Source organism: Lutra lutra, chromosome 15 (genome assembly GCF_902655055.1).
Source record: "Lutra lutra chromosome 15, mLutLut1.2, whole genome shotgun sequence".
Taxonomy (NCBI): Eukaryota; Metazoa; Chordata; class Mammalia; order Carnivora; family Mustelidae; genus Lutra; species Lutra lutra.
Window position 1 is genome coordinate 43,250,952 of NC_062292.1, and position 23,535 is coordinate 43,274,486.

Genomic DNA, 23,535 nt, shown 5'->3' on the forward strand with positions numbered 1-23,535 from the left:
GTGAGTCCCACGTCCCTGCGCTGCGAGGGCTGGTGTGGGGCTCCGGGGTGCTGTCTGGTGGCCTGGAACGCCCGTGTGCATGGGCATCGTGTGGGTCTCCCTGCGCCCATCCCGTGGGGCTGCAGGGGTGTAGGAGATAGGTTTATGCCAGGCTGGGGAGGGACTGGCCATGTGTACCTGGAGGAAAATGTGCATATGAATCACAAGCTTCATGAAAAAATTCAGGGCTCCTAAAAACAAAGGTGATACTGGGACGCCTGGGTGGCTCAGTTGGTTGGGCAGCTGCCTTCGGCTCAGGTCATGATCCCAGTGTCCTGGGATAGAGTCCCACATCGGGCTCCTTGCTCGGCGGGGAGCCTGCTTCTCCCTCTGCCTCTGCTGCCACTCGGCCTGCCTGTGCTCGCTCACTCTCTCTCTCTCTCTCTCTGGCAAATAAAATCTAAAAACAAAACAAAACAAAAACAAAAAAACAAAAGTGATACTGTACAGGGAGTGCCTGACTTGACAGAAGCAAGTACCTTCATGGAGTCTTGTAAACGGAAACACAACCCCCCCCCCGCCCCCACGCCGGGGCATTTAAGTCTAACTTCCAAATGCTGGATTCGTACATGATTCGCTAGGAGTATCTGGGGAGCACGCTCAGGCCCTGAGACCGCAGGTGTGTGCCGGTCTGTGGCTGACCGTGAACATGGCCGTGGGGAGGCCAGCCCTGGGGGCAAGAAAGAGAGAGAGCTGAAAGCACGGTGGTGGGGAGGGAGGGCATGCCCCAAAGTGGCTCAGGTGGTGGGGGCTGTTAGGGGGTGCAAAGTGAGGGTCCCTCGAAACGTGCCTCTTCTCTGCCCTGTAGCCCCCAGGCCAGCCAGCTGCAGATGAGCTCCCCCGACGTCCTGTACCCGCGGGTGGCAGGCGTGCCCCTGGCTCAGCCTCTGGTGGAGCACTACGTGCCCCGGAGCTTGGACCCCAACATGCCTGTCATCGTCAACACCTGCAGCCTCAGGGAGGAGGGTGAGGCCACGGAAGACAGGCACTCGGTGGCGGAGGGCGAGCTGTACCGGTACAGTGAGGACGAGGACTCGGAGGGCGAGGAGAAGAGCGACGGGGAGCTGGTGGTGCTCACAGACTGATCCTAGCGGGATGGGTGGGCCTGGCCTCCTCCCCCCAGGAAGACCTGGCCCTCAGCGCATGGGTGCAGCCAGCCGGCCTGGACTCTGTTGGTACTTGGACTTGGGCCTGCGAGGGAGAGGGGCACAGCTGTGCACTTGTAGATAGCCTCCTGGGGGGAAACGCCCTCCCCACCACCCTTGCGGCCACGCCCAAGGAGCTGCTGGCCTTGCTGGGCAGGACCTGTAGGGTGCTCTGGGGCTGAGGGCCTCGGCCGGTGGGGCTCATAGCCAGCGGACACTGTAGGACCCTCCCCTCCTGCGGGTCTCCTCACTCCAGGGATGTGGCAGCTCCAGACCTGTCCCCCTGGGGCCACATGCTTTGTTTCCATTCTCGTCCTGGCTGGACCAGCCCCTGTAGGACCAACACCCTCCCCCATCACACACCCCGCCCCCCTTCCCACATCGCTCCTCTATCCCAGGATCACTTTGTACTTTGTGCAAAAAGGTCTGGCTGTCCTTCGCTGTCTTGATCTTCTGCCAAGCCTGTGGTGCCTCTGGCTGCTGTGTTGATGCGCGCGCGTGTATGTGTAGGTATGTGCACACGCGTGTTTCCATCTGTTCACTCATTGCACAAGGGATTTACTGAGCGCCTGCTCCGTGCCAGGCACCATTGCTAGGTTCCTGTGGGTGTGTCTCTCGATGCCACTCTTGCTTCTCTGGGGGCCTCTCCGTGCTTCACTGTCCCCAAATTGCTACCTCTTTGTCAGTCTGGGTGTCTCAGGTTCTGTGTCCTGCGTGTGTTTCTGTCCTCGTTTCTCTGCAGGGCTGTGCTTTTCTTCCTTTCTTGGGGTCTGCCTCTGCCCTTTGGACACCACTGGTCAGCCCCAGGGCCCACCAGCCGCTCTGACCTCCCCGTGCCTGTCCCTTCATTCCCTCCCTGCCTCTCCCCTGCCAGCTGGTTCCCACAGAGCCATTTTTAGCTCCGAGCAGCATGGGAATGTGCTCAGCCTCCAAGGGGGTCTTAGTGCCCCAGTCCCTGGTCCCAGCCTGAGTGCCGGGAGTTGGGGATAGGAGGATTGATGACACCCCCCCCCCCTTCCTGACAGTTGATGGAAGCCCTGGAGAACCAGGGCTGCTCCTCATGGCAGTTGGTGAGTGGGCAGTGGGAGGGGGCTCCCCATTCTCGGGCTGGTGAGGGGAAGACTGCCCCTCCCACCTGCCGGCTCCTTTCCTCTCCCTCACTCACTGGGGAAGTTGCCTCAGCTCCTGCTCACAGGGACAAGTTGTGTCCCTTAGAAGAACCCCACTGGCACCTGACTCCAAAGATCCAGAACAGCCCTTGGGTCAGGGTGGGAAGGGAACCCCAAACCCCACAGAGGCAGTTGTGGTGTCTGTGCCAACCCCCTCCCCCAGTCGCCTTCTCTTCCTCCCACCCCCCCCCCTTCCCTTCAGTCCAACTTCTCTCCAGGCTGTTTCTTTTTTTATGACTGTAAACATAGATAGTGCTTTATTTTGTTAATAATAAGATAATGATGAGTAACTTAACCAGCACCTTTCTCCTGTTTACACTTGGGGAATTTTTTTGTTTTCTGTTGGCATAATAAAGACAGACCATTTCAGAATCTAGTCCTTGTGAGTGGGGGACCTGGGAGGCTGGCCCGGAACCACAAGTCCTAACTGTGCCGCTAGCCCAGGCACTACTGCCCCCTTGTGGCAACTCCCCAGAACTTCGGGTGTGGGATCTGGGAGCCAGCCTCTGAGCCCAGTGAAGCCCAGGCCAAGCCTTTGGAGGGTCAGAGGCCACCCAGAGAGCAGCCTGAGCCCTGAAGAAGACACTGCCCCTGCCTCCAGGAGGTAAGCTAGACCCCCCCACACATTGGTCTACCCTGGCCCTAAGAAGGAAGGCAGTAGGGCGAGCACCGTAAGCAGTCAGGAGGCCACTACTGGCCCTGTGGCCTTGGCTGGGGAGGCGGGTGTCAGGTCTCCTGTCTGGGCTTCATCCGACGTTAAGCCTTATCCGTAGTCTTTACCTCCTTTTGGAGAAGGAGCCCCATGAAAACCTAATGAAAGCGGTGGACCCTCCTCCCAGGAAAGGGCTCCCATGGATGCCCCAGTCCATTGAGGAGCCCTCCAGGATACTGAGTAATGAAGCAGGGGCGCCAGTGATGTGCTTCAGGGCTCTGTGACCTTTGTTTTGAATGAGGATTTTAGACACATAAGGCACTAAGAAGTAACAGCCCATTAGACTTAAAAGGGCTGATGACAAACCAAAACTCTCAAAGTGCTTGTTAACAACCATCAATAAAAAGACCAACTCTTTAGCAGACATCAATCCCATTGTATGGAATGGGGGCAGCAAAGCTGAAGGGTAAGTCTAGTGGAAGAATGAGACCTGGGTCAGATTAATAGAGGTTGTGTGTTCACAACCGGGGACATAGGAGAGGGTGGTGGTGAGAAGTTAGGTGTGCTTCATTCCAGGGTCTCTAACTCGGGAGAAGACTCCCCCAGGAAGTACTAAGTCCTGGCTGCTGGCCTTTGCGAGTTTTTCCTGGCCCACACTCCCAGAGCTGCTGCTCTTAGCTCAGGTGGAATTAACAAGCACAGCCCGGCCCCCCAGGGAAGGACGGAGGTGGTTCTTGGGAAGATGAGGGAGGCTGATTGCAGCGCCTGCCCTCTAGTGGTCATGGGGAGAATTGCTCATTTTAACTTGGCACTGCTGTTTCCCACCAGACTCATCTCCCACACTGTGTTTCTAACCAAATCAGGGCGGTCAGGACACTCCCAGCCAGGCTCACCCTCACCCCTGCCAGTCCTGAGTTCCTCTCACTTCCCCATTCCCAGGTCCGCTGTGGCCTCGGGAGACTGGGGCCAAAACCATCCTCCTCCCACTATAGGAACCCTTGTCCTGCCCTCATGGAATCACATGTTCTGGATCCTTCCAGGATGGACAGTGCCCTCCATGAGGACTGTTGGTTGGTGTCCTGGAGCCCTACCCCTTCTGCCCTGGGAGAGGGAGCACAGGGTCACATAGGCGATGAGACCAGGAACAGAAAAGTCCTAGTCCTTTCCGGGAAGCCTAGGGCATTCTCTGCCCTCTCTGTGCCTCCGGCAAAGGCTGAGGGTCAGAGCCCAGCAGAGATGAACTTCTGCCCTGGTGTGCTTTGGCTAGAGCTCCTGTAGAGCCCACGTACCCTCCCCTTCTGCCCCCCCCCTTCCCCGGGGAGTTGCTGAGGCATGGTGCTTGGAGCAGGGGCTAGGGGAGCTGGTTAGTCTGGGGTCTGGGGTGGCAGTGAAAGGAGAGCTAGGACTCCAGGCTTTGAGGGGGAGGGGTGTCCTAAACTACCCCTCCCCCACCCTGCCCCCACTTTTCCCCTCCCCCTGGAGCTCTGGAGGAATGAGGATGTTTTCTCAAAGGCAGTGGGGTGGTGCCTGCAGGTTCGCTCCTTTGGTGCAGGTGGTGGCGGGGGGCCGTAGGGGCACAGGATGGTACCTGGGGGGCCCTGTCCCAGCCATTCCCTGCTCACCACTGCAACACCGTCTCCAACGCTGTGACATCAAGGCCCCAGGAGGCTGGAAACGAAGCTGCCTTCACAGTGGTTATTTCTGCCCTCAGCTCCAGAGGTGGATCTGAGAGGAACAAGGAGGGTGGGCACTGACCTTTAGTCCACGAGAAGGCCCTGCCCACGAGCACCTGACCCCATGGTACCCTTGAGGGGCCCTGCCTGCCCAGCCCTGGCACCATCACTAGGCCAGGCCCACCCCCTCCATGTCCTCTCCCATACCCTTCCTGGGCTTGGTACAGCTACCCTGGGGGCCCCCCCTGGCCACACTGGATCACCGTGACCTTGAAGGCCCCAGCTGCTGGGTCTAGCTCTGCTCCAGCGGTTGCCATGGCATCCAGTACTTTTGCCAGCAAAAGCCAAACAGCCAGATTCTACCTGGCAGGCGGCCACTGCTCTCCCTGGTCTTCAGGGTACTGGGTACCTTCTGCCGGGCCCTGGAGGCAACACAGCGGTAGCAGCCCAGGCTGCCAACAGGGGTACCCTGGCTCTCCTTTAAGCTTCTGGTCTCCCTTCCCTCTAGCCTTCTGAGAAAGTAACAGATTGGTTCCAGAAATCATCCTTGCCTACTTTCCAGCAGAGGAGCACCCCCTCCCCTCAACAGCTAGGAGCTAGACTGGGGGCAGGAAGAAATCCTGAGTACCCTCCCCCAGGGTCTCTTGCCTGGTTACCACCTGGAGGAGCAGCAGTTGGGCTCCCTTCCCCAGTAGCAGTGTCCTGGACTCCCCTTATTCTAGCAGGATGGTCAGAGGTAGAAGAGTGGTGAAAGCACTAGCTGTGCCCAGGCCTATCCCGGACCAGGAGCACAGGCCTCATGAGCCAGGTGCTCGGAGGGTGGGGGAGGAAGGGTGCAGCCCCAGGGAACCCTGGGGAAGCAGGTGCAGCCACCCCTACCACCCACTGTAGGAGAACTAGTCCATTATACCCTGTATGTCAAAATCAAATCCTCACCATCGGCACTCAGACACAGAGTGGTCCAGAAATGGCCATTTTAATGCAGAAAACCATGATAATTTACAAATGAATCACTTTCCTAGGCCAGAGCCTGGAGGCTGTGAGGGCAGAGAGGAGGTGGAGGCCGAGAGGAGGTGGAGGCCGTCGAGAGAGTCGGGGACCAGGACCGGCTGCTCAGCACCTTCATGACCCACGCATCCTACCCAGGCTCTTGGCCGCACGGCGAACCCCGAAGTCCTTAGCCCCGCCCCCTTGACTCCCACTACTCATTTCCTAGCAGGAAGTCTTTGGGTCAGGACAAAAGGTGAAGAGGGAGAGACAAATCCTTGGAAACGAGGGCCTGGAGGGCAGGGAAGGGAACAAGGTGGGACGCTGCTGGCCACGGTGGTGGCCACTCTGCTCTGGCCAAGCACAAAGCCGAGCTGGGCTCTGGAGGCCCAGGAGGGCACCACTCCCTTGCCTTCCCTCCCAGCAGGCGGCAGAGGGACAGAACACAAGCACAGAGCAAAAAGGGGAGGGGAGGGGAACACAGGTCCTGGGGCAGAGGTTTTAGAAAGGGTGGTTTGATTGGATCTGGCTTGGAGAAAGGGAGGGGATCTCGGATGAGGCGGCTTTGGGGAGCCGTTAACCCTAGTTCTAGATCATTCCCCCCAGATATGTACATCCATCTGTCAGAGTTGGCATGATGCTGGTTTGGGCTCATCAGCACCTCCCACGTGGGGCGTGCAGGGGGAGATGGGCTGGAGGCTCAGGGCACTGGAGGTAGAAAGGAGCCCTCCCACCTCCCCCTTTCCCCAAGCCAGGAAGGTCGAAGACACATCTAAGGCAGCCCCGATTCCAGCGTGGCCTGAGGCCAGGAATACCGGGCTTCCCAGGGGTGGTTGTGGTCCAGGCCCTGGCTGACTGCAGGCACTTCCCCACCCCCAAATCTGGCATGGTGAAGGGGACCCCCAGAGCTGGGTCCTATCAGCCCCTCCAAACAAAAGAACGTGGTCTCCAGCAACATCCATGGGGTGGGGGCGGGGGCTGGCAGCAGGGGTGGGGCCTTCTCCCTGGACACCCACCTGTCCCCTCTCCCACCTTGTCCAAGGGGGCGGGCCCCAGAGCACGACCGAGCCCCGGAGAACGGGTCTGGCCTGGCAGGTGGGTAAGGGAGAGATGGGGAAGCTGGTCACTTTGGCATCTCCAAGGCTGACACTTGAGGCTTCACCTTGAAGTACTGATGGAACCGGATCACTGCGTACCTGCGGGAGGGAGAGCAGAGGAGCCCGGCTGAGAAGGCCAGGTGGGCCCGCCCTGGGGTGGGGGACTCACACCCTGAGCAAGTCTCACCAGCTCCACCCCCAGGCAGGAGAATGTGTTTTTTTTCTTAATTTCCAACTATTTTATTTTTCTTAGATTAGACTGGAGCAGCCCTTCCCTAAATGCTTTTTTTTTTTTTTCCAGTTCAGCAGTGTAAAGTACACTTACATCTTTATAAACAGCCCTCCAGGACTTTTTCAGTTGGCAAAACTGAAACTCTGTACCCATTAAACAGCAACTTATACCCCCCCAACTGAGCGCTTGGCAAAAACCACTCTATTTTTTTTTTTTTTTTAATTAAGTAACCACACCACATGTGTGGCTCAAACTCCTGACCCCGAGGTCAAGAGTCACATGCTGTACTGACCGAGCCAACCAGGTGCCCTCCTGCTCTGGTTCTGTGAACTTGACTAACTCAGTTACATAAGTGGAATCCTACAGTGATGGTCTATTTGTTACTGGCTTTCGCTTAGCAGATCCTCAGAGGTCCTACGTTCTAGCATGTGACTTGGTTTTCTCTCTTTAAAAGGTTGAGGAACACTCCCTCGTGTGTGTAGACCACCTTTGTGTCCCCAGTCAGGCGTCATGGACATGGGGTTGCTCCCGCCTCTAGGCTCTTGTGAATAGGGCTATCGACACGGGTTCGCACATCTCTCTCTGACCCCCTGCTTTTGACTCTGGCTGCGCACGCAGCGGTGAGAATGCTGGGTGGCCCAGGAATTCTATTTTTAAATTTTTGAGGGAGCTCGGTATTGTTTTCCCCAGCAGCTGTGCCCTTTTATGTTCCCTCCAGCAGCGGCCAAGGGTTCCGATTTTCTACATCCTTCCCAATGCTGGTTTTCTGTTTCTTTGATACAAAACAGCCATCCTAAGTGTGAGGGGGAGATCTCAGATGTGTCTTTGGCCTTTTCTCCAGTCACTGTGAACATTGTGAAGTTGGGGTAGTGTCTCCTTCCCAGCTGAGGGTGGGTGGGTTGGGGGCGGACAGGGCAACAAGACGAGACCAGAATGAAGAAAGGCTAGACCACACGATTCCTGGTCCTTGAAGCCACGTGTACCTGAGACGTTGGAGCCAGGAGACAGTACTCCAGTACGGACCCGGGGTCAGCCCTAGTACCTCACTGGGAGGAGCTGAGCCTGATACCCCACGCGGTAAGCGCTAAACCGCCCGAGTGGCCTCACAGAGTCACTTCTGCGCACCGGAAGAACTCTGTCCCCTCTGCCATAAAATGAACACTTCCTTTCACCACCAGGCTCCGTGGCTAAGAACAGTGGCTGCAGAACGGGGGGCAGTGAACTAGGTCGTAAGATATAGGAGGGAAAGCGAATCTGCTATGAGGCATGATGGGAAGGTTCGAGAACTTCTGACTACTTTTAGCGTGGTGCTCTGGGCTCAGGTGTTTCCCCTAGAGTGGTGACCCCACTGGATATGGGGTGGCTGGATTGGGGACAAGTTAGCAGAGCAGAAGAAGGGACTTTGGATATTGTCTCTGGACTGTCCTTTGCGCCCACACCCTTGGCTTGAGCTACTCCTTTCCCTCACTCCCCACCGCCCCAACTCGCCCTCTGCACTCACCTGAGGAAGTCAAAGTCGATGGTGGAGAACTGGTTCTGGATGAGGGCCCAGAGTGCCCAGAAGAAGTGAGATGCCTGGAAAGGGACCAGAGTAAGTCAACAAGGCAACCACTCCTGCCTGTCAGGAACCTCATGGAGCCAGTCGCTGGTCAGCGTTTGGGGGTTTTACTCCCTTGAGAAAAAGGCAGAGCTCTACCTGCCAGGTAGGGGTCCGCGGGATGGTGCTTCTAATGCTAAGCATAGCTCCATTCCTGGCATCTCCCCTGCCCAGGGAAGTCTCCTGGGGCCTTCAAGGCCAAGGCACCAGGATGAGATGAACCCCTGCCCCAGAGCACAGGCCCAGTCCCATCAGGAGGACCCCCTTAACTGACGTCCTCCAGCCCCTTTCCCTCTTCTGTCTGTAGGTGGGCTGGGCTGGGAAACAAGTGTAGGTGTGACAGCACGAGGCCCTGAGTCTGGGCTCTAAGCCTTCAACTGCTCCCCCCTTGACCAGAGGAGCCCTTAGGATAAGACCACCCCAGGCTCAAGAAGCCAGAGCCTGCTCCCAGCTGTCCCTGAGCAAACAGTGGTGACATCATGACTAGCCCAAGCCAGGGCCCCCCACCCCACCCCACATCCTGCTCAGCCGGGGTTTGGCTGCACAGCACCTACCTCCACTTTTTAGGACTTCAAGGGGCATATAGACCAATTAGCAAAGTGTCAGTGATGACATGAAAACATTTAGCAAGAGGCAGGCCTAAGTGGAACAGTTAAGAGGCAGAACCTGATGGGAAGTCAGTTTTGTGCCAATGAGGAAAACAGGAGAGGTAATCCAAAATGACAGGCAAGTAAAGATTCTACGTAAGCTCCTCGCTGTATTGTGAAATTCAGGGCAGTGGACCTGTCGTCTTGCTTCTGTGAGGCTGGCGTTAATAAGACTAGTTAGCAATCCCCTGGGCACACACCGGAGGAAACCGGCCATGAACCAGGTACCCCGGATGAATGGCACTCCTAATCGAGAACTGACAGCTCGGTAATTTGAGCAGGAAGAGCGTGATGGGAGAGACTTATATGCAGTTGAGTCAGTGGCGGTCGTTAACAAGGAGGATTGGAACTGACATTCTTTATCTCCTCCAAAGACTTAAAAAAAAAAAAAATGAGATGCATTTAACGGCAGCATGAGAGGCTAAAGTTAGCTACTAGAGAGAATTACTTGTCCAAAGGAGAGAAGTGCTAAAACAGGAAGCTGGGCTCTTTTTTGAAAGTCTTCCCCTAGGAAGGAGAGACTTGGGTAGGGAAATGCAGGGAAGAGGGCACCTCCGTATTCTGGGGATGCCCAAGAGGGCTCTTCCCAGACCTCACTTCCAGGGTGGGGGTTCAGGAGCAGGGGCTGGGGTCTCAGGACCTCACCTCTCACCCTGACCTCTGCTTCCTTTGCCCTGGGCTGTTGGAGGAGCTGGGGGTGGGTCCTTCCTCCCCTGCCGCTGCCCCCCTACCACCACCCCTGTGAAGGCACTTACCAAGGCGAACTTGTTGACTTGCACATAGAGCCTCTCCACCTCCCTGGGGGTCACGGCCATGCCCTTCTGTGCTTGTAGGTAGTAGTGCAGCCACTGCAGCTGGGTCTCCCGGCCAGGGTAGCGGCAGTAATCCACCTCATTCACACCTGAGGGGGAAGCGGCCACACGGCAGTGGCTGAGAGGTGGGCCCACCTGGGGCGCGGGGGACTCCTCCAGCTCACCTGTATCCCCTGCTCCCCTCAACCTTTGTGTATGTCCTGTGGGGCTGTGCCTAGGAATACAGCCTGTTGACCACTGAACTTACCCAGTGTGGGGAGCTGGGGGTGCTGCTTTCCGTGGGATGGAGGAAAGCCGAGGCAGACTGGTTGCAGGGCGAGGCACGATCTTGGGTGTGACAGGGACCCCTAAGACAGCATCGCTGTACCCCTGTGCCTTTCAGAGCAACTATGGCCCACAGGAGGTGCTCGGCCACAGCACCCCACCCGGGGCCGCCTCTTTGGTGGGATGCAGACCAGTGAGCCCCACACAAGGCCTTCCCGCCCATGGGCCAGAGTCTCCCATCTAGAATTGTGGGTCTCTTACTGCCTCCTGGACCAGTGTTGAGCTGGCTCCTTCAAAACATCACCCAGGGAGCTTGGTAAGAAATTCCCAGGCACCTCTAGCCCCGTGTCCAAAACTCCAGATAACTCAGAAATGCAGCCAGGCTTGGAACCCCGGACCGGGTGGCTTCCATTCCTTCCGGTCCTGCCCTTGAGTCCTCGAGCTGCCAGCCCACCTAACGCACCCCAGCCACATCCCTGGCCCAGTGGCAGAGGCTGGCCTTCAAGCTGGGATGGAGAGCTGCAGTTCACTTAAGACAGGAGCAGGGCTGCCTTGCCCATGGTTTCTTCCTCTCTTTTCCTCCCTGTCCTTCCCAAGCTCCCCTCACTCCTGGAGAAACACACTCCATCTCCTGGGGTCCCAAGAGGATGGCTGAGAAAGAATCTTCTGGTGCAGGTGTAGAAACCCCCAGAGAGCAGAAGCTGCTCCCAGGCAGCCAATGGAGAGGGGAAGTCAGGGATGGAACGCTCACCTCCTGCCTCCCAGGACTGGGTCTCCCTGCTCCCAAGAACCCAGGAGTGCTCCCTCCCCAGCTCCCAGTCTCCTTCCCTGCCTTCCTCCTTCCTTCACAACCTGAGAGCACAATGCAATCTGCCCCTTGGGAGAAATTCCAGCTGAATCTTGCTCTATGTGGGGCAGGAAGGCTTAAGATGCTTCAGAATGATCCCTTCTGGAAAGGCTAGCAGGTCTGGCAGCTGAGCGCCCACAGGCCCAGGGCCCTGCCCAGCTGAGGCCCCACCGTCCCTTGGGTTCTTCGATGCCGCTGGTGGCCATCCTGGGAAGTCACACTCTCAGGTACAATGAGCGCTTGACAGACCCGGTCACCTGGGCTTCTCAATGGGACACAATTGGCCAGGCTTAGGCTGGGGAGTGGCCGAGGCTGGACCAGGTACGCGGTGGCTTGACAGCTGGCCTGGGTGTGCCTCACCTGTCCTGCGCCCCAGGGGCTGGCCCCATTCCCCTAAGCACCCCACACCACCCGATGTCGCTCCAGCCCCAGTGTCCAACTCCATCCCCGAGTCGCCTCTCGGCCCCGTCAGATCCTTTAACAATGAAGCTCTCAAGCCAGAAAAACCTGCCCGGCTTCTTTCACACAAATGCTGCTATTGTGCAGCCTGGGCCTTCCTTCTCCTTCAGCCGGCCGGCACAACCAGACCCCTCATCCAGCTGCGTCCGTTCCGGTGCCGGCCGCCTCAGCTACCAGAAAGCTCCCCTGCCTAGTATCAGTGAACACCAGTAGGAGGCTTAGCATGTGCTCCTCTTGCGTGTGGGGCTCACGCTGATGAGAAGTAGGACGTACAGTTAATACCTCCACTTTGCAGAGGCCCAGAGAAGGTAAGTAACCAGCCCCAGGGTCACACAGCTAGTAAGCCTCAAACCAGGGTTTGAACGTGGACAGTCAAGTTGCAGAGTGTGTGCAAGTTCCACCTCGCTTCTCCTCGGGACACCAGCTTGTCCTGCTCCTTCTCTGCAGGCAGGACCCTTATGATCGTGCAGGCAGTGCTGGGCAGAAGGCAGCCTGAGCAAAGGGACAGGCAGAGGCTGTGCCCGGCCCATGCCAGCCCGTCTACCAGGGGTAGAGGAAGGGGGCTTTTTCTTAAAATTTTTTAATTTTCTAAAGTAATCACCCGATGTGGGGCTTGAACTCATAACCCCAAGATCAAGAGCCACATGTTCCACCGACTGAGCCGGCCAGGCCCCCAGGGGTCTTTTCTAACTCGCATGCCAAGCCTGGGATCCTAGGGAGGGGACATTGTCCTGATGGGTACCCAACCGCCCGATGGGCTGGCGGGGGTCTGCTCTGTGTGCGGGTCCAGCCTCACCATGAGCCTTGGAGCCCCCCCACCAAGGCAGGCTGTGCCTCCCCTCCCTGAGCTGTGAGATTTTGGAGGACGGGCTGTCACGCCTCCCTGCAGTGAGGGCAGACCCCCGCCCCCATCCTCACCCTGGACCTGGCCCTCCATCACGAGGAAAGTGTCTTGGACCGAGACAAACAACAATACCCTTCTCACCTGCAAACTCGTTGAAATGGTTGCCAATGTCAAAAGCTTGGTAGTTGTAGCCAGCGTACTCATAGTCAATGAACCGTACGTGGCCTGTGAGGGAAGATAGCAGCCATGAGGGTGGGTCCCGGGAGAAGGAAACGGGGCCCGGTCAAGTCCCCACAGACCAGAATGCCCCGGATGGCGGCAACCCAGCCCAACCCGCTCTCCCTGGGGGTGCCCTCGAGGCTGTTCATTTGTTCCCCTGCCCCCCAGCTGTCCACACACAGGTGGCTACTCAAGACCTCTGTCCTCCGCGTGGCTGAGGAGCAGAGGTAAAGGTCAGGGCCCCCCCGGGGGTGGAGCTCTCATGGGGCACACAGAAAGGTTCTGTCCCTAGAGGGCCCGGGCCACCCCAGACGTCCTCAAAAGCCCAGAGTATTGCAGCAGGGGGGATGGCTCAGGTGGCCTCATACGGAGGACCTCCACAGACCACGGCATAGATTTTTTCCAAGTGGAAATGTATTTCCTTCTCCCTTTAAGTTAATTTGAGACCTAAACCGGAAGGTCGCCTTTTGCTCATCTCGGGGCCGGTCTGAGCAACGGCAGCCAGAAGGCCGCGGATCGTCAGGGTGTTGCCCAGCTGCGGCCCAGCCAGAGCCGGGGAAGGTGTACCTTGGGTGCTGTCGTAGATGATGTTCTTGCAAAGCAGGTCGTTGTGACAGAACACCACCGGGGAGTCCAGCTGCGACAGGTGTTCCTTCAGCCAGGACAGCTCCTGCTCCAATACCTCCACCTTGGGGACATCTACGGAAAGGCTGGGCGGCGGCAAGAAAGGAGGCCGGTGAGGGGGAGGGCTGACAGCAAGACAGGCGCTGGGCCTCCGGAGCCCTGCGTGCTGGCCCCGTCGCTACCTGTTCCTGCTGGGGACCCCTGGCCAAATGGGCCACCCTTCAGACCCTCGCCTTTGTCGTCTGGCACTAAGACATCCTGATCTCCTGACTTCCTGCAGTTACCCTAAGCAGCTTATTAAAACACAGGTGTAAGAGCCTTTTGCAAAGCACACAGGTCCCTAATCCAACAGTGTCCCTGCTACTTCGTGAGAGGGCGGGGAGGGTAAGGAAGGAGGCACAGGAAGGACGGGAGGGGACAACGCGTGTCTGCACTCAGTTGTTCCAGACGAGAACGAGGGCAGAGGTCTGCTCTCTAAAACAAGACTGGGGAGGCCTCACAGTGCCCTGTGGAGGGGCTGGAGCATAGACACTCCTGGTCCGTCCCCCTCCTCCTCCAGCAGCTGGGTGTCACAGGTGGAAAGGCCCAGAGAGCTCATAAAGGCTAACTTCTCATCTCACAGAGAGGCCACTTGGGCCCACTGAAGGAAGCAAACAAACTGCTTCTTGGGCTCACTCCTCCAAGACCAAAGGAATATTAAGGGATTTCAGTCGAGCACTTGCTCTGTAGCTCCCCAGTGACTTGTCCCCTGCACCCTGAACTAGGAGCATGTGTGTCCGTGTCCCAGACCACGCATGCGTGCATAACTTGTATGCAGGAATACAGATGACAGAGGCCACCCCTCTTTCTGCCCTACCCCTTCTCGTGGTACCTAAGGTCTCGCTGCTCAAAGAAACCTGTGTCGAGGAATGAATGAATGAATGAATGGGTCCCTCGGTGCCAGAAGCAGAGGCCATGGAGAGGCTGTTGAGGGCACACTGTGCTGGGACGCTCTGAACTTTGGTCCCCAGGAAGCACACAGGTCTGTGTACACTGAAAAGCCAAACAGTTAGCACAGCCCTTAAAATCCAGAACCACCAATGGCTGGAGGGGAGGAGGCTGGGGTTTTATCTCCTGTTCTGTCTCCATGTAGCTCCTGTTTGCTTTCTTATCCGGGGCAGCCCGAGTATGTGCGGGAGGATGAGCGTGAGATCCGTCCGTCCTCCCCATCCTCCCAAAGGATGCCCCGTCCCCCCGTCACATGGCCCGGAGGCCAAAATGTGGCAAAGAGCATTCAGTGACTAAGGCGTCCCCCTGTCCCCCCCCCCGGAAGGGCTGAGCGGCAGGCTCCCTCCCAGGCTTTGAGACCGTCAAAGCTGAAGAGGATCTGAGGCCTCTCGTCCAAGTTGTCAAGGAAATGGAGGCTCAAAGAAGAGCAGAGGCCTTCCAGCTTCCAGATGTTTCTTGCACAGCTGAACCCTCTTCCCCCTCACCTAAGGGAAGCAGTCCTCAGCCTGTTCAGGGATGCAGAATCAAGCCAGACCTCCTAACTGCGAGGGTCCCGGTGCCCCTCAGAGGCTCTGCACAGGCCGCTCTGAGCTGGGGGGTAGCCTGCCGGGGATGATCAGGGGAGGCCTTCCTTTACCCTCACCGGGTTTATCTGGGTCGCCCGGTCTACATAAACGCGTTTCAGTCTTGGCTCTCCTTAAGAAGATACCCTTCAAGATTTTCTTTTTTTTTCTTGCTCCAAGACCATCTAAAGATAAGAATTAGGAGGCCTCCTTTGGTTTGCCCGGGTCTCAGCCTGAAAAACACGTCTTTGACATCTAAGATACGTGCTGCCCAGGCCCTGACCGCCGCCTGACCCCCACCTTACCCAACCCAAGGCCACGCAGATGGTTACCGGAGGAGCCATCCAGGCCTTCTATCTCCCTGGGCAGCCTCCCTCTGCTGCCCCACTTCCCGCCGCGGGCCACTTGAAAGCCTGCCAGCTTTGCTACCCTCAGTCCTGACACCACTAGACTTTCTCAAGGCTGTGGGGTTGGCAAAATAGTAACCGCCACCGCGTCACAGAAACTGTCACACCCCAGGCAGCCTGCTGCTCCTACTCCCTGGTCCCTCAGATGCAGCAGGATGAGGGTGCAGGGCCCCCCCACCCCATCCCAGGGAAGCCTGGGGGTTCCTGATGAAAACACTGCTGCTTGGGGCTCAGTTATCCCAGGGTCGTGATCCCAGGGTCCTAGGATGGAGCCCCATGTTGAGCTCCCTGCTCAGTGGGGAATCTGCTTCTCCCTCTCCTGACCCTCCTCCCCACTCGTGTTCTTTCTCTCTCAAATAGATAAATAAAATCTTAAAAAAAAAAAAAAAAGAAAAAGAAAAAAAACACTGCTGCCTGCCAAATGTCCCCACAGCTCTCCAGATATGGGCGGACAGAAGTACCTTCTCCCACAGCAGACTAAGTGTCCCAGCTTCCTGGCTCATCACCTTTGCCCTGATACCACACAACCATCTGCACCTCCTCCTGGTCCCCCGAAGCAGGGACCACCCCCACCCCCTATGCCCAACCAAACACCAAGGCCACCAAATCTATTCCCACAGGGTCCCTGACACACCTGCCACTCTCCACCCCCCCCACCATCACCATGAGGCTGCCCATGGATCTTGCTCATTCTTCCTGAGTGGGTCGCTCTACCTCCAATCCCTACCCCAAATCCCGCCCGACTCTGTCCCTTACAACACCAGAGAGCCTTCGTCCTAAACCACAGTCATGGTCCCTGCCTGGCTCAGAGACCCCTGCAGTGACTTCCCACTGTCTGCTAAACAAAATGTTGGCTCCCTAACCTGGCTTCAAAGGGTCCTCCCAGTCTAGTTCTACCCCACCTCTGCACCCCACCACCCACAGCCCTTTCCAATCTCTCCTGAAGGCCCACTCCAGCCACCCTCATCCACTTGCCACCCATGAGCCAAGTGAGTTCACACCGTCTCTGCCAGCCCGAGCGAGCAGCCTTACTTCCCAGCTCTGCCCCTCCTGCCTCTGCCAGGAAGACCAGCCCTGGTTCTCCCACCCTACATGCATTATACACCCTTCCTTCTTTTGTCACTGTGCAAAGGCAAGTCCTATTTACCCAGATGGTTCCTAAGCTCCTTGAGGGCAGGGCCAATGTCACATCTAGATTTTTCATTGTTTTAAATCCCTGTTGATGTTTGTGAAAGGCAGGATTGACTAAATCAGGGGTATTAGACTGTGACTAGAGCTCGCGAGTTGCATCTTGTCCCGAGTTGCATCTTGTCCCGGTGACTGCTCATCACTGCCCCACTTGGGGCAGCTTAGGTCATTTAGGACAGGCACTGTCCCTTAAAGAGGCTCTGAGAAGTTAAACAGCTCAATTTGCCAAGGTCAAAGGTATGACAAGAGCAAAGGTGGTCAGTTCTGCAAGGACCACTCCACTCCCAACAAGGTCACCCCTGAAGGTTACATGGTAATAGTACAAAGGACTGGACTCTAGGCCTTGAGCTGCCACTGACCTTGGGCAAGTCCCATCCCCTCTCTGGACCTCAGTTCATCCATCTACCAAATGAAAGTGGTGGGCTGCACGATCGGAGGGCCCTGTTGACTCAGACACCCCAGGGTCCTGCTCTCCATGTGCTGTTTTAGCCCTAGGGGATAGGGAGTCCTTGTCCCAGAGATAACATTTGGCACCGAAGGTCTGAATGTGGGCCATCCCGGACAAATAGTCCGAAAGCACGGCTTGATAATCATTAAGTGGGAGGATCCAGATAGTCACGTGTGTGTGTGTGTGTGTGTGAGAGAGAGAGAGAGAGAGAGAGAGACACACATGATTGGAATAGAGATAATTATTGTCTTGTCATCTTGGAGGAGAGAAGGAGATACCCTACTCCCATGAACCTTTGGAACAAGGGAGATGTTCAACCCAGTAGGGTACATGGAGGGATCAGAGACTCACTACTGCCTTTCCCTGCAGGGGAAACAGCACTCAAGGCTGTGCTGGGGACAGCCAGGCAGCCGAAGGCTAGAAGGATTTTCAGGTTGCTGGTTGGAGAGCCCGCTGTCTGGGAGCCCAGTCTTCCCTGGGGAAAGGCACTGTCGGGATGGGTGGAGTACCGATCCTTGGAAAGGGCAGTGAAGAAATGGTAAGCTGTCAGTGTGAACAAAGTGAGAAGCAGGGTCCCCAGGGGCATGTGGGGACGAGAGGCGTCCAGGCAAGTAGCAAGAGTCTTGATGTCCCAAGGCTTATCAACTGACAAGGTGAGTTTTGACTGACTGTGAACTTGGCCTCACTCCATTCTCAGAGGCCAGGCTCTCCCTTCTGGTTGCTCAGAAAGCAGCTTAGGTAGAAAGGGCCCTGGGCTAGGAAACAGATCCCTGACCCCCCACCCCCACCCCATGAGCCCCACATCCTGGGTCAAGCCTAGTCTCTGAGCTTCAGTCTCCTTTAAGTAAAAGGGGAGGCACAGTCCCCAACCCTCATCTCTACCACAACCAGAGACTCAGTGAGACGCAAGCACACAGGCGTAAAGCTGTGGGTCCAGGTTCCTGAGATTCAGTCGATCAGCCCAGCTCTGCTTGGAGACAGAGACTCAGCAGTCAGGACCTAAGCCCCTCAGCCTCCAGGGGGTGGGGGTGGGATGGAGCCCGAAGAGTGAGGGGTGGAGGGATCCCACGAAGGCAGCAGAGACAGGGGCAGCCTTGAACCCTCCCAGATCTTTGTACCTGGGGTTGATCTCGTTCTTCACAAGGGTGAAATAATTGTGCATCTTGTGCCAGAGGGTGGGCTTGGGCAGGCTGCCGTTGGCGTGGATGGTGTGGATCTTTGCCATTTCTAGGGCGATTAGCCTACACAGAAAACAGGAAGGGGAGAAGATCAGCGTGGGGCAGGCCCATCCCAGCTCAGCCCCTCCTGACCAGAAGGGGCTCGAACAGGGTGACGACTGGGGCCAGCCAGAGGGCTGAGTGTGGGACAGCTCTTTGACAACTCTTGCTCCTGCGGGAGGAGGGTCTGAAAATGACGTCAGGCCTTTAGCCCAGCAGCGACTTTTCCAGAACCATAGCTGAGGCTGCTTCAGGGAGCAGGAAGGCAAAGCTGCGGGTCGCTGGCCACGGGTCAGTGACCCTGCCCCACCCCAAGGTCAAGTACCCACAGCAACCCGTGAGGACAGAAGGATCACCTGGGGATGGGGGCAGTGGCCCTCCTCCCTCCAGGGACTCTGATCCATGCCCGCAGGGGGAGGTGAATGCAGGGCACTAAGGGAATGAAGGGGGTGGTGATGCCTGGCTGGGAAGAAATGCCCGCCTCTTATCAGCCTGGCCAAGGTAGGGAGGGAAGCAGGCCGGCCCAGGGCAGCCCTTTCCTCAGCGGCAGGGAGTTGATGCTGGCGGCTGGGTGCCAAGGACGCAAAACAAACCAGCGTTCTATTTTCAAGTTCTCCTGTGGACATTATCCAAGGTCCCGGGAGAGAAGGAGGGGGCGGTGGGGAAGGGGGCTGGGAGAGGGCGGGGGGCGGATGGAGGGCTGACCGGTCAGAGAGGGAGGGCCTTGATAAGGACCCCAGCGTCTGAGGCCCTGCGTCCCAGCTGGGCTCCCCCAGTCCTCTGCCAGCTCTCCCTTCTGGAGCCCCACCCCCAACCCGGCTGCCAAGCCTCCAACATTCAAGCTTCCTTCGCCTCTGCCTGTTGCTCGAATAATAATCACTGGGAAAGACAACAAAGGCATTGGCTGTTTGAAACCTTGTTACTGAGCTGTTCCAGGGACACCCCTCCCCTTGCCAGGTCCTGGGAAGGGGCAGGCTGTCACCTAACAGGATAGCAGGGCAGGCTAAGGTCTCCTCCAGAAGCCCCCCAGGCTCCCACCTCCTGAAGGGCGGAGGGGGCAGGGGGCGTGGCAGCCATGAGAGGGTGAGCGCAGGAGGCTGTGCTTTCAGAGGCCAGAGGCCCCAGGAGCAGGAGGGAGCCCACCAGGGTTTTAGGCGAGGCAGGGAAAGAGACCTGAGACCCAGGCCTTTCCTTTCCGAAGGAAGAGTCCGACTAGAGCATGAACAGAGCGTTTCCTTGAATATCAATAGGGCTGTTGTCTGAAAAAGCAATGGAAGTCACCTCAACACTCAGCATTTTTGTGCTGCAAAGCCTCACAGAGGTTGAGAGGTGGGGTTCAGGGGAACATGAGGCCGTGGCTCCCCAAGGCCTTCTCCTCGCCTTTCCCTCAGAGATCCACCTTCCCCTGAGAAAGATAACGGGCTATCCTTGGAAAAATCATCAGGGAAGAGCCTACCTCCTACACCTATCCCAGTTTCTGGCTCTCCCCCAAGTGTAAAGTTGTTATCAAACCCACATCCATCTTCAATCTTCCTGATGGTAATTGTTTCCACGAGAGCACGAGGAACGGTACCACTTCCCAGAGGTGGCCAGACACTGGGAGTGACCCAGAGACAACGTGCCAGTATTTGAGCTTATTTACACAAGACTGAAGGAGTGCCAGCAGTGTGGCATGGGAGAAGCCAGCCCACGGTTCCCCGGGCCCCCACCCTGCTCTGACCGCCTGCTTCCAAGCAGGTCACTCAGCAGGAGCCGGAGAAGACCACTGGACAGGTTTGCACGTCCCCCTAACTCCAAAGACACACACACACACACAGATACGACATACAACTAGACCTACAACACAAATACCCCAGAGCCTGACCAGCCCCAGAGGGAGCACTAGAGGGAAGGCATCTCAGAGTCCCTTCTAAGTCCCTGGGGGGCCCATCTGTCTCCACAAATAGGGCCAGGTGCACTTACTTGGGATTAACTAGGTAACAGGTGAGGAAGCAAAAACTTCTTGGTCTGCTCCCTAGATGACCTTTTACTGTTTCACCTGGGTATCTGGAAAGTGCCTTCTCCTTCATGGGGATGGGACTGAACCGGAGGATCCCAGGCTGGCCCCTGTGCTGCTTTCCAGGATCAGAAGTCAGCCTCGGTCGGCCTGGGGACCTCATTTGGCCAGAGGGCTCCGCAGGCAGCGGTAGCATGGGAGGGAGGGCCTGACCTCCGTGCCCACAATGATTAGAGGAGAGAAAAGGCACTAAGGGCTCCTCTTTAGTTCTCCCCCTTCCAGACCTCACAGAGGCAACCACGGTGCTTAAAGGTTAAGTCCGCTTCCTGGGTGCTACACATTCAGGCACTGGGAGGGGCTCCCAGGGGATCATGGGTTCTGGTGAGCCTCGGGAAGGAAGCCTTGGCAGCTTCCCAAACCTGGGCTCCCACTTTGTCGGGGAACCTGGACGGAGCTCAGACTGGGGGAGGGCTGGTGTCTCTCTGGGCTGCTAAACCCAGGCTCCCCCTGGATAGGGCCCATTCTCCTAGCATGCCTGAGCTCCTGGCAGGAGGGGAGGGGCAGGAAATCCTGGGCGCTCTGGGGATTTAGCTCAGATTTCATTTCCAAGGCTTCAAGATGTTTCCAGGTCAGATGTGGGGTGGGCAAAGGGCGGAGACATGAAGCCAGGAAGCAGAGCCCTGCTGCATTTAGGGAAGCAGATCCTTTGGTCCCAGGTTCACCAAATTCTCACTTGCCTAAGAAGCAGGTCACCTTTCCAGCGGATGCCACTGAAAATCCATACAGACCGATGGCCCCTCTCTGCAGAGCAACGCGTGCGCACACACAAACACACATTTTCATGCAATTTCAGGAAGTTCACAGACCTTATGACTCATTCATGGACTCCACTCTATGCCAAGGAAGTTGACCAAGGCTTGAGGAATCGTGGAAATGAATGGTAACCCGGGCCACCTTCTCACCTGAAGAGCCGGGGCTCCCGGATGTGCTCGGGTCCCAGGGCCATGCCCCTCATGTACTCATAGCACAGCCCATTCTGGAAGGTGCAGTAGAGTTTGGGGGCGCAGCCATGTGCTCGCAGCAGCTGGAAGTTCCTGACCTCATTCTCCCGGTCCACCAGCAGCTCAGTGCGCTCCCCGTACACCCGGACCAGCACGCAGTCCCGCATGTCCTCCTCCACGTAGCAGGCCACCAGCTTGTTGGTGATGCCATCAGTGAAGCGCTGGCATGGGGAGGGGGAGCACAAGGGCGTGTGGGGCAGGGTCTCTGTTCTGGCCCATGCCCATGGCTCCCCACCTCCAGCAAGGGGTGTTCATTTGCATGCCCAGCACAACCATGCAGAACCCTGCCCCACCATCCTTTGGGACCTCAGCACTGTTCCTAATGCTTTACCCTCCTCAGTGCTTGGGAGAGCCTGAGTTCTACAAGAAAACCTCAGACCAGGCACCCTCACCTCTCCTGGGTCCGCTTCTAGCAGATGGGATTTGGCAGTAGAGGAATTTCCACACTCCTTGGTGGGAGAAGCCCCCTCCCCATTTCTTACCCCTCCATCCCTGAAAGAAATCTCTATGGACCAGATTGTGGCCAGGGAGGATCGGGAGTTGCCCAGGACAAGTACATCCTGACCCAGCTGCCTCTCATCCTCTGCCCGGCTCAGGACTCTTTGCTGCACCCCACACCCCATCCAGCCACAGCAGTGCGGAGTTTACAGAGGCTGGAACTCAGCCGAGGGTTTTAGGGGTCAGAGCTCCTTAGGGCCTCTGAGTTCCAAACCAGAAAAGACAAGAGGCCATGGGCTGGGGTGGGGGGAAACAGACTAGACTTTCTGGGTACGGTGACAAGGAGGACTGAACCATGGAATTGACAGGGCACAGTGTGACAGAGCCAGTAGGGGATTAAAGGACATCCGAACTAATTCTAGGTGGGGAAACTGAGGCCCAGAGAGGGGAAGGACTGGCACGTAGCATGTTCCATCAGTGCTGAAATTAACCTCAGACCTGCTCAATGCCCTGTGGGTCTTACAACTGAAGCGTGCCTTTTATTTCGAAAATGCTACCCACCCATCTTTCCCCCAAGAGGTATCTGTCAGCCTCTGCACTGGGGTGGGGGAACCTGGCCTCTCCCCACCCTGAAGGCCCAGCAGCAGGGAGCCCCTGACACTCCAGAACTAGCCCAGCTCCGGACTTCTTCCTCCACAAGCAGCTCCCAGAGGGGCTGGCGGGGGAGGGTGAGCAGGTGAAGACCCTTTAGAGAATACAGATCAGCTGGGGGGTCTGCCCAAGGCTCCTCAGTGGGAGGCTCTGCCCACATCTGTGTCCCGGAGAATGTGCCCAGCTGGGGATGAGGAGGCACCCCTGTGTGGGGGGGTGCAGAGCCTGAGCCTGGGGCGACGGGGAGGGTTTCCATCCGGCGCAGGGGCCCTGGGCTAAGCCGGAATTCCACACGGTGGCTCTTGGGACCCGCTCAGAGCCTGGAGACTTTGCTCCCACCACGGGGTAGAGAAGGCAGGGGGGTGTGTGTGTGTGCGCGCGCGCGCGGAGGTGGGGGGGGCTCCCTTAAAAGTTCCTGCCTCCTCAGGTTTCAGCGCCGGCCGCGCGCTCCTCGGGCGGCGAGGGGCACTGGCGCGCGGCAACAGGGGGTGGGGCCCGCGCGCGCAGCATGCTGACGGTGGGCAGGTGGACCTCCGGGCTGCCCACGAGCCCCCGGGAGGAGGGGGGTGTGGGGACCAGGGGAGGGGGTGGGTGGCCGAGGAAGGTGGGAGCCTGGCTCTGCTTGGGGACCAAAACAGATGGAGCAAAATACACACCCAAACCACCATTGCAACCCTGCCCTGCACAGCGGCCGCGCACCCCTGGGACCGCCACCCGGAAGGATGCACGGACAGACGTTCACGCATCCCCGCTCCAGCCCCGACAGGGCCCCGGCGCGGCTCCTCGCCCCCTCGGCTACCTTGGTCCGAACTTGCTCGGGCTTCCAGTGCGGCCGCAGCTCCTGGATGAGGCGCAGGGCGCCCGGGAGGATGTCGTCCTGGTCCACGGATATGCCGAAGCAAGGGACGGCGGCGGCCCTCGGGGCGCCCGTTGGCTCCCGGCAGCCCGCGCTGGCCGCCGCCTTCTCCTCCATGCCCCATGAGCACTGCGGGCACGGCGCCTGCCGCCGCAGGTAAAAGGGCGAGCACGGCAGAGGAGCCGAAGGGGGCACAGCCATTCCCAGCAGCCCCACCCCCTCGGAGCCGCCGCGCGAGCGCTAGCCCCTGCGGGGGGGCCCGGCGCGGCGGAGGGAGTGGTAGAGGAGGGGCCAGGGGAAGTCCATGACTCAGGAGCCCGCTGCCCGCTCCGATCCGCGCCCGAAGCCGACCCGGGAACGCCGTGGCCCGCCGCGATTGTGACATCATCACGGGCGGCGGGCCGCGGGGCGGGGGC

The 23,535-nt window shown here is 57.9% G+C and overlaps 2 protein-coding genes across 4 annotated transcripts in view; one reads left to right on the forward strand and one right to left on the reverse strand.

Moving 5' to 3' along the window:
- SOX13 (SRY-box transcription factor 13) overlaps positions 1-1,243 on the forward strand; it is a 30,816-nt gene extending 29,573 nt beyond the window's left edge. The window contains 1 exon segment of the mRNA XM_047704321.1: positions 848-1,243. Coding sequence (XP_047560277.1) covers positions 848-1,124 — 277 coding nt within the window. The 3' untranslated portion in view covers positions 1,125-1,243.
- On the reverse strand, positions 55-23,535 carry ETNK2 (ethanolamine kinase 2). Of its 3 annotated transcripts, XR_007122994.1 has the most exons (10): positions 23,063-23,535; positions 21,076-21,335; positions 18,019-18,141; positions 13,251-13,393; positions 12,606-12,689; positions 9,994-10,139; positions 8,496-8,569; positions 6,682-6,861; positions 4,628-4,730; positions 55-177 (listed from the first exon to the last, which is right to left on the reverse strand). XR_007122994.1 is itself a non-coding variant. In XM_047704322.1 (8 exons), exons 1-8 carry the CDS (start codon positions 23,318-23,320, stop codon positions 6,789-6,791), a joined length of 1,161 nt encoding a protein of 386 aa, XP_047560278.1. In that variant the 5' UTR covers positions 23,321-23,535; the 3' UTR covers positions 5,639-6,788. The 3 variants fall into 3 exon arrangements, 1 of the variants encoding a protein (XP_047560278.1); XR_007122993.1 differs by lacking the exon at positions 55-177 and having other exon boundaries at positions 2,580-4,730; XM_047704322.1 differs by lacking the exons at positions 55-177; positions 4,628-4,730 and having other exon boundaries at positions 5,639-6,861.

Excerpts from the sequence above, each read along its gene's own strand:
- ETNK2 (XM_047704322.1), bottom strand. The coding sequence starts at position 23,320 with ATGGCTGTGCCCCCTTCGGCTCCTCTGCCGTGCTCGCCCTTTTACCTG. Across the intron at positions 13,394-18,018 it reads AAGAACGAGATCAACCCCAG|CCTTTCCGTAGATGTCCCCA; the intron begins GTACAAAGATCT and ends GCCGCCGCCCAG. Across the intron at positions 6,862-8,495 it reads ATCGACTTTGACTTCCTCAG|GTACGCAGTGATCCGGTTCC; the intron begins GTGAGTGCAGAG and ends TCCCTCCCGCAG.